We start from the raw sequence: 8,894 nt of genomic DNA, 5'->3' as shown, positions 1-8,894 counted from the left end.
TGTTTAATTTCGGTCTAAGAAACTCACCTCGACAAGCTTCACAATTTTGGTTGCAGACAAACCAAGATACTGATCAACTGATCCGGTGTCAGTTGGCACCTGATGAAACTGGACTGCGGCGCTTACTACCTTCTCCGCAGCTTTTTTAACTATCATGTTATGCACATCTTTGGTAAGACGACCTTCACGCCACAACGGTTTCAACATTTCTTTAACGGTTTCCACAACTGCAGTTCGGAATTGTCTCATTACTTTTATCTCTGCATCTGACCTCACTTCACCATCTATCTCATCTGATTTCAATGTCTTTTTATATGAAGACCCATCACTTCTATGCCAAGCATCATGCCCTGCAGGCTTGCTCCTTTTCAAAACAACTCTATTCTCTGCAGCTGCCGCCGAAGAAATCTCTTTACTAGGTGTTGCTGTGTCATTTTGATCAACCACTGAAGTAGCCACCCCTTCCACTACTCCANGACAAAGTCAAGATGATCGAGAACATACCTTAAAACATTCATTATTCGGTCTCTCCCTGTTTTCCCCTCCATCTGCTTCCAAAGCAACCACCTCTATATGTATCTATCATCTTTGCAAGGGTGAAAAACTTTTTAAAGTCTAATTTAAGCTTTGAAGAGTTTTACAATTGTATATATACACATATCCTCCACCAAGCTCCACTTCCAACCTTGTTCCATTATTTTTAAAGGATAGAAAATGGAGATCCAAAAGAATTTAGGTGGTACGTACTAAATCCTAATTGACGAAAAAGAAAGGATGACATAATTTACAAGAATCTCGTCCATTCGAGCTCATTGCCATCGCCACCAAAGTGGCATTTGGTTTGATAACTCAGGGTTTACCGTACTTTTCAACGTACCCCTGCAAATGAATAGAGGAAGTTTTCAGATTATCAGGCAACAATGCTTACCCCTGGTCATTTATGTTTAATTTCGGTCTAAGAAACTCACCTCGACAAGCTTCACAATTTTGGTTGCAGACAAACCAAGATACTGATCAACTGATCCGGTGTCAGTTGGCACCTGATGAAACTGGACTGCGGCGCTTACTACCTTTTCCGCAGCTTTTTTAACTATCATGTTATGCACATCTTTGGTAAGACGACCTTCACGCCACAACGGTTTCAACATTTCTTTAACGGTTTCCACAACTGCAGTTCGGAATTGTCTCATTACTTTTATCTCTGCATCTGACCTCACTTCACCATCTATCTCATCTGATTTCAATGTCTTTTTATATGAAGACCCATCACTTCTATGCCAAGCATCATGCCCTGCAGGTTTGCTCCTTTTCAAAACAACTCTATTCTCTGCAGCTGCTACCGAAGAAATCTCTTTACTAGGAGTTGTTGTATCATTTTGATCAACCACTGAAGTAGCCACCCCTTCCACTACTCCATGTGCTTCCAAACTCCTTCTCGCCACACTTTCTTGGTGTTGATTTTGACTGCATGAACTGCTTTTATCATCATTCTTGCATTCCCGTGCTTGGGTACCACTACCAGAATCACCATCTTTCTGCTGGCGAGAATTTTTCCGTGCCTGTTCTCCTTTACTTGACAATGAAGCATTAAGAGATCTGTCTCCTAGATTCTCTATATCCGTGAAAGGATCGTAGAGGGCATCAGACGAGGGAAGTATATAAGGTGGAATTGTAAACGATGCTTTAAAGGGTTCAGAAGGTTCCCAATCGTCTGAAGAAACTTTCTTTTTACTGCTAGTTGTGTTGCATGCTGCACCTTTCTCAGAAGAAACAGCTGCCTGACTCTCTTGAAGCGTTGGAAGTGATCGAGATCCACATATATTATTCCCCTNCAATGCTTACCCCTGGTCATTTGTGTTTAATTTCGGTCTAAGAAACTCACCTCGACAAGCTTCACAATTTTGGTTGCAGACAAACCAAGATACTGATCAACTGATCCGGTGTCAGTTGGCACCTGATGAAACTGGACTGCGGCGCTTACTACCTTCTCCGCAGCTTTTTTAACTATCATGTTATGCACATCTTTGGTAAGACGACCTTCACGCCACAACGGTTTCAACATTTCTTTAACGGTTTCCACAACTGCAGTTCGGAATTGTCTCATTACTTTTATCTCCGCATCTGACCTCACTTCACCATCTATCTCATCTGATTTCAATGTCTTTTTATATGAAGACCCATCACTTCTATGCCAAGCATCATGCCCTGCAGGCTTGCTCCTTTTCAAAACAACTCTATTCTCTGCAGCTGCCGCCGAAGAAATCTCTTTACTAGGTGTTGCTGTGTCATTTTGATCAACCACTGAAGTAGCCACCCCTTCCACTACTCCATGTGGTTCCAAACTCCTTCTCGCCACACTTTCTTGGTGTTGATTTTGACTGCATGAACTGCTTTTATCATCATTCTTGCATTCCCGTGCTTGGGTACCACTACCAGAATCACCATCTTTCTGCTGGCGAGAATTTTTCCGTGCCTGTTCTCCTTTACTTGACAATGAAGCATTACGAGATCTGTCTCCTAGATTCTCTATATCCGTGAAAGGATCGTAGAGGGCATCAGACGAGGGAAGTATATAAGGTGGAATTGTAAACGATGCTTTAAAGGGTTCAGAAGGTTCCCAATCATCTGAAGAAACTTTCTTTCTACTGCTAGTTGTGTTGCCTGCTGCACCTTTCTCAGAAGAAACAGCTGCCTGACTCTCTTGCAGCGTTGGAAGTGATCGAGATCCATATATATTATCCTCCTTTTTAAAGTTCGCCACGGTAGAAGCACCCTCATTCATGGGAACAGAAGCTACAGAACTGGACAAAGATCCTGTCCAGGCTGGTCCAGAGGATCCAATGTCTGGTTTTAAATAGGAACTGATAGGAGATCTATGCTCATGATGAACAAAGCTGCTTCTCAATGTGAAGGAATTGCTGTTATTAATAACTAGAGACCTGTTGTCAGTGAAAGCAGCACCACACGTTTGCTGCAAACTCTCTCTTCCTATGTTTTCAGACGAAGGCAAAAAGCGCATCTCGTTATTGAACGGGAAAACTCTCTGAGAACCTGGGGGATTGACGAAAGACATGGAGGAGAAAACTCTCTGAGAACCTGGGGGATTCACGAAAGATAAATCCTCTCTGGTATGCGAAGGTGTCACGCCATTTTCCATTAAGTGGGAAACTCTAATGCTGTTCGATATTCTTCTTTCTAAATAAAATAAGAAAACCAAAATAATTTATTTGTTAATTCATGAAGAGCAATTAACCCTCAGAAGGCCAGAAGTATTCAACGACCTCTATATTGTTGGAACTGCTTCAACACAGGATCACAAATATCAAAATCTTCAAAAGAATATTCCAATGGTACTACATACCTACATCAGACTGGATATAACTGCTTCCAGCCATGTTATTTTCCGGCTGTTGTTGACTAGTGCAATTTGAATTCTCTTTCACATGTAGAAACTTGCAGGAAACCCCGTTGAAACACCACCCTTTAGCAAAAAACTTGCAGAGATGAGCTGCACGTTTTTGTTCTGGTTCATTCCCTTCACCGGCGGCAGGGAAAAAACTGTTTGGCGTTATACCCGGAGCAGGAAATCTGAGAAACGAATCATCTTTCAGTATAATGACTTCAAAAACATGGAAAATACAGAAGGCTCATACTCCTAAGCTCAGTTTCAGTAAAACTTTAACAGGAAAAAAATTTGCCATAACCTTGATAAAGTTCCATTATCTTGAGCAAAAGCTTGTTCCTTTATGATNATTGCTGTCTGATATTCTTCTTGCTGAATAAACAAAAGCAAAATAATGTATTTGTTAATTCATGAAGAGCAATTAACCCCCACAAGGCCAGAAGTATTCAACGACCTCTATATTGTTGGAACTGCTTCAACACAGGATCACAAATATCAAAATCTTCAAAAGAATATTCCAATGGTACTACATACCTACATCAGACTGGATATAACTGCTTCCAGCCATGTTATTTTCCGGCTGTTGTTGACTAGTGCAATTTGAATTCTCTTTCACATGTAGAAACTTGCAGGAAACCCCGTTGAAACACCACCCTTTAGCAAAAAACTTGCAGAGATGAGCTGCACGTTTTTGTTCTGGCTCATTCCCTTCACCGGCGGCAGGGAAAAAACTGTTTGGCGTTATACCCGGAGCAGGAAATCTGAGAAACGAATCATCTTTCAGTATAATGACTTCAAAAACATGGAAAATACAGAAGGCTCATACTCCTAAGCTCAGTTTCAGTAAAACTTTAACAGGAAAAAAATTTGCCATAACCTTGATAAAGTTCCATTATCTTGAGCAAAAGCTTGTTCCTTTATGATATTTGCTTGCTCATTTGAAGGTGTTGTTACAGAATGCCTCTTCACATCTACATGGGACGAGTTTGAATGAACAAAAGAGTTTCCTACAGAAACAAAAGTACAAAACTTTGAGTTCTGTAAGACTGTAACAGTAAATGAACTTGCCTACTTCGTGTTAAAGCTACAATTTTTACAAGAGAGCTTCAGTGACAATCTAATTACAACCAAAACCATTCAAGTCTTCGAACCTCTCATCAGAGCTAAATCTAGTCAATTTTAATAATTCTCTCTTGTCTTCTAGAACAAATAAATTCATCAGTTCCAATTAGAATAGGTGTTTCCATCAAATCAATTCACAAACTTTGACACAATCAATCAACAAAACCGTGCACCAAATCACGAATTCAATCAAATACTAACCGTTCTGGGGATTGGGAGCTTGAATTGGTTTATGAAGCAATTGAGATTCGCCTCCAATTGTATGTACTTGCACCTTTTGTTCGACCTCATCATCGTCAATGTCCATGTCGGAATCAGACATCTTGAAGTCTCCGGCGAGGTAAACAAACCCAGAGTGTGGTAAAATTTACTGCGGCGTGATCGGAGGACGGAAGCTGGCTGTTTTGGTTGAGTCCTCCTGATCTCTCCCAGAATACGTTTGGTATCGAAACCACACCATTGATTACAAAGACCCGTACTCATTTATATATCTAATGGGCCTTTCCTAAATTATATAAAGCTTAAGGCCCAATATTAAATTCCAATTAACATTTTAAGCAAATATTTCCTAATTTCGCATGTGCTTGTTTTTATCTTTTAAGCTAACCGGATTAAACCAAAACAAAAAATTAAGGAAAACCGAAATCAAACCGTGAAGAAACGTGAAGCGTAGTGGCGTTCTGTTCCACGTTAACTCCGGCACAGTTCGCAATTTGGTGGAAAAAAGAAAAAACCCTAACAAGCCTTCGTTCGCCGCCGGCTAGTTTTTGATGGCGGACCAATCTTCGGAGACCGTTAACAAACTTTCGTCGGAAATGGAGACTGTTTCCGTTTCATCAAGTCAGGCACCTTCTTCCTCCGCTGGATTACAGTGAGTTTTCTTCCCATCATCAGTTTAGCTCTTCAATTTAAGTTTGGATTATTTGATTTTCTCATGGAGATTAGAGCGTTTCCTCTTAGTCCGGCTATATCAATTTAGGGTATGGTATTTTTTAAAATTGATAACTTGTCCAATTTTGAAGTGTTGCATTGTTTGTTGTTTGGTAATTGGTGTGGTGGATTCAAAAACTTGACTAATTCGACAGGATGAGTGAAGAGGTTGAGAAGAGATACAGAATTGTAAGAAGCATTGGTGAGGAATGCATACAGGAGGAAGAGCTTAAGAATCTTCTTTCTAAGAAGGCTGCTCCGATTTGTTATGATGGGTTTGAACCATCAGGAAGGATGCACATTGCTCAGGTCAGTTATCTCTTGAGGTGTTTTCAGTTTAAACTTTAGCTGCCATTGTTACTTAACTTGTCATGTATAGTGTATGCTACTTTATTCCATTACTTTATACAATGTGGGAAGCTTGGGCTAATTCTGTTAATCTGTTTTGTTCTGTTGTTTCCTAATAGGGAGTGATGAAGGTCATTAATGTGAACAAAATGACTTCAGCTGGTTGCAGAGTGAAAATTTGGATCGCTGATTGGTTTGCTCAGTTGAACAACAAAATGGGCGGTGACTTGAAGAAAATCAGAGTGGTTGGAGAATACTTCCAAGAGATATGGAAGGCCGCTGGGATGGACAATGACAAAGTTGAGTTTTTGTGGTCGTCTGAAGAAATTAATTCCAAGGCCGATAAGTACTGGCCTCTTGTGATGGACATTGCTCGCAAAAACAAGCTCCCTAGAATTTTAAGGTTTCTTTTTCTTTAATCTTCTCCATGCTTGGATGTATTTATGCGAGGGAAATGAATGGGACCTGAATGACTCTGTATCTTTTCCTTGTAGGTGTGTGCAGATCATGGGACGTAGTGAGACTGATGAACTGAGTGCTGCTCAGATCCTTTACCCATGCATGCAATGTGCTGATATTTTTTTCCTCGAGGTACTTTTATATGTGTTTTTCCTTAGTTTAAAACTTCTCTTGCCCATATTTTGTTGATGTATATATAGTTCGTTTTTTCACTCAGTCTAATGTTATATTATGTGTATCTGGCTTATGAGTTCTGTGATTGCTGTTAAAAACGTTTATTATACATCTGTAGGCTGATATTTGCGAGAGAATACTGTGATGACATAAAGAGGAAAAACAAACCGATAATCTTGTCGCACCGTATGCTCTACATTTTCATGTTTTACTTCTTTTATACCATATATTTCCAGGACTAGCGGTGGTTAATCATCTGTTAGCTGTAACTACTTACAGATATGCTTCCTGGTCTCCAACAAGGGCAAGAAAAAATGTCCAAAAGTGATCCGTTATCTGCCATCTTTATGGAAGATGAGGAGGTAACTGTAACTCAGCAAATTTTCTAAGTTAACAAAAGTAGAGAAGAGATTTTTCACAGTTATTGACTAGTTCTGAAGGTCTTGTCGTTCTTAGGCTGAAGTTAATGTGAAGATCAAGAAAGCTTATTGTCCTCCAAAAATTGTTCAAGGCAACCCATGCCTTGAATACATCAAATACATCATTCTACCATGGTTTGATGAGTTCACAGTTGAGCGTAATGAAGAATATGGCGGCAACAAGTGAGTTTTTATCCGTTTTTGCTAAAAATAATCATAGTCGCTTGCTCAATTTTAAATACAATTTGGATTTTGGTGTAATCCTATTACATATGTTATTAAGATGGCGATACTGATCCTGCTGTGGAATGTCTTCCGAATGTTAGGACCTACAAAACCTTTGAAGACATTGCTACTGAATATGAAAGCGGTGAGTTGCACCCCGGAGATCTAAAGAAAGGCCTGATGAACTCGTTGAACAAGATTTTGCAAGTAAGATAAAGTTTCTTTTATATATTAACAGAAAGATAGAAACGAATAGTATTTCGGAAAACCTTTACAACAAGAATATTTACCTCCTTTTACCACAGCCTGTTCGTGATCATTTCAAGACAGACGCACGCGCCAAGAACCTGCTCAAACAGATCAAGGTAACAAAAAAACATATTATGTTTGTGGTTATGGTGTTAAGTAGAAGATTACTACATAAAGAATATCTCTCTCACACTCGTTTGGTTTTTGTTTTGTGTAGGCTTACAGAGTCACCAGATAAACAAATTACAGAGCCAGAATGTGTCATTGTTTCAGACAAAGCTTTCTCTCACTTTTTATGAAACTTATTATATCTCCAAAACACACTGTAACACTCCTTGGATTTTAGTTGATTTTGAGTAGATCAGTAGTTACCATTTGAGTAATTACAACAGAGTTACACCAAACATCTTTTGATTAATTTTACTTTGGTCTTAGATTGACGTGGCTGCCTCAAACTGCTTTTTTTTTTTTTTTCGTTCTTTTTCTTTTTTAATTTTTTATAAAAGTTGAGAAAAAATAGTAAATTCCACTAAAAAAGAATCATCAGAAGAAGAAGACTCATCCCTCTCTCTCTCTAGGGATTTCTACTTCTAAAGAGATCGAAGAAGAAAGAGATTTTGTTCGTTTCGAGATTTTTGACCTCAGTCCCCCCAATGGCGTCAAACACGAGCAACGACAATTTCCAGCATAGACCACGGCAAAGAAACGGACCGCCTCCGCCGCGGCGACAAGGAAGAAACCCGCCGCCGCCACCGGCTCGGAATCAACCACAGCAGCAGACTCCTCAGGAGAAGAGGAAACCGGTGTTCGTGAAGGTGGATCAGCTTAAACCAGGAACGAGCAGTCACACTTTGACTGTTAAAGTCGTCGATCAGAATTCCGTAACTCAGAAGCCTACTGGTGGTGCTTCTTCTCATCTCCGGCCTGCTCGGATCTCTGAGTGTCTCGTTGGTGATGAGACTGCTTGTATCCTCTTCACTGCTCGCAACGATCAAGGTGACTTCATCCCATTCCTCTCTTGCAATTTTGTTCTTTTACATTATAATTTTTGGTTTATTTATGTTTCTTTTTTTTGAATTACCTGTCAAATCCTTTGGAGCTTCTTAGTCTTGATCGAATCTGTATGTCACCTCTCAATCAGATTCTAGCTTCAAAACATTGTTGCTATTGTGTTAAGAATTCAAATGTTGGATACTTGAAGCCTTGTTCTCTTGGAACCTTCATTGACATCACCTATACTCATTTGCTAGAATTATAGATTTTGTTGATTAAATACGGCTCTCTAGGATTTGTACTGCTCTGATATTGAATTTGGTGGTTAGAACACTTTGCTTTTGGGGGATAATATAAGTCGTTCTTTTGTGGGTGTAGTGGACTTGATGAAACCAGGAGCTACTGTGAATATCCGGAATGCAAAGATAGATATGTTCAAGGGATCGATGAGGCTTGCTGTTGACAAATGGGGTCGCATTGAGGTCACTGAACCGGTTGACATTACTGTTAAAGAGGACAACAATTTGTCTCTTGTGGAGTATGAGCTCGTCAATGTCGTTGAGGAATGATCT

At 39.7% G+C, this 8,894-nt stretch overlaps 3 protein-coding genes and 1 pseudogene across 4 annotated transcripts; 2 read left to right on the top strand and 2 right to left on the bottom strand.

Annotated features, from left to right (window-relative positions):
- On the bottom strand, positions 596 to 1,838 carry LOC109125382 (protein FRIGIDA-ESSENTIAL 1-like; the record flags this gene model as incomplete). The annotated part of the gene is made up of 2 exons (XM_019226972.1): positions 596 to 879; positions 969 to 1,838. Coding segments are annotated over 2 exons (900 nt in total), but the record flags the coding sequence as incomplete, so codon positions are not given.
- Positions 1,843 to 4,986, bottom strand: LOC104700053 (protein FRIGIDA-ESSENTIAL 1-like). Of its 2 annotated transcripts, XM_019227388.1 has the most exons (5): positions 4,727 to 4,986; positions 4,281 to 4,410; positions 3,938 to 4,164; positions 3,097 to 3,195; positions 1,843 to 2,988 (listed from the first exon to the last, which is right to left on the bottom strand). In XM_019227388.1, exons 1-5 carry the CDS (start codon positions 4,845 to 4,847, stop codon positions 1,859 to 1,861), a joined length of 1,707 nt encoding a protein of 568 aa, XP_019082933.1. In that variant the 5' UTR covers positions 4,848 to 4,986; the 3' UTR covers positions 1,843 to 1,858. The 2 variants fall into 2 exon arrangements, with proteins under 2 accessions (XP_019082933.1, XP_019082932.1); XM_019227387.1 differs by having other exon boundaries at positions 1,843 to 3,195.
- On the top strand, positions 5,236 to 7,769 carry LOC104700052 (annotated as a pseudogene).
- On the top strand, positions 7,878 to 8,891 carry LOC104700051 (uncharacterized protein At4g28440-like). The gene is made up of 2 exons (XM_010415497.1): positions 7,878 to 8,325; positions 8,701 to 8,891. The coding sequence occupies exons 1-2, from the start codon at positions 7,983 to 7,985 to the stop codon at positions 8,889 to 8,891; spliced, it is 534 nt and encodes a 177-aa protein (XP_010413799.1). The 5' UTR covers positions 7,878 to 7,982.

This window comes from Camelina sativa, chromosome 7, assembly GCF_000633955.1.
Source record: "Camelina sativa cultivar DH55 chromosome 7, Cs, whole genome shotgun sequence".
Lineage (NCBI taxonomy): Eukaryota > Viridiplantae > Streptophyta > Magnoliopsida > Brassicales > Brassicaceae > Camelina > Camelina sativa.
This window is presented reverse-complemented; position numbering and strand designations above follow the sequence as displayed.

Bases quoted from the DNA above. Each gene is read 5' to 3' on its own strand.
- LOC104700053 (XM_019227387.1), bottom strand. From the start codon at position 4,847: ATGTCTGATTCCGACATGGACATTGACGATGATGAGGTCGAACAAAAG. The intron at 4,411-4,726 runs GTTAGTATTTGA...TTGTTTCTGTAG, and splicing joins AGCTCCCAATCCCCAGAACG to GAAACTCTTTTGTTCATTCA. The intron at 4,165-4,280 runs GTTATGGCAAAT...TTCGTTTCTCAG, and splicing joins GATAATGGAACTTTATCAAG to ATTTCCTGCTCCGGGTATAA.
- LOC104700051 (XM_010415497.1), top strand. From the start codon at position 7,983: ATGGCGTCAAACACGAGCAACGACAATTTCCAGCATAGACCACGGCAA. The intron at 8,326-8,700 runs GTGACTTCATCC...TTGTGGGTGTAG, and splicing joins CACTGCTCGCAACGATCAAG to TGGACTTGATGAAACCAGGA.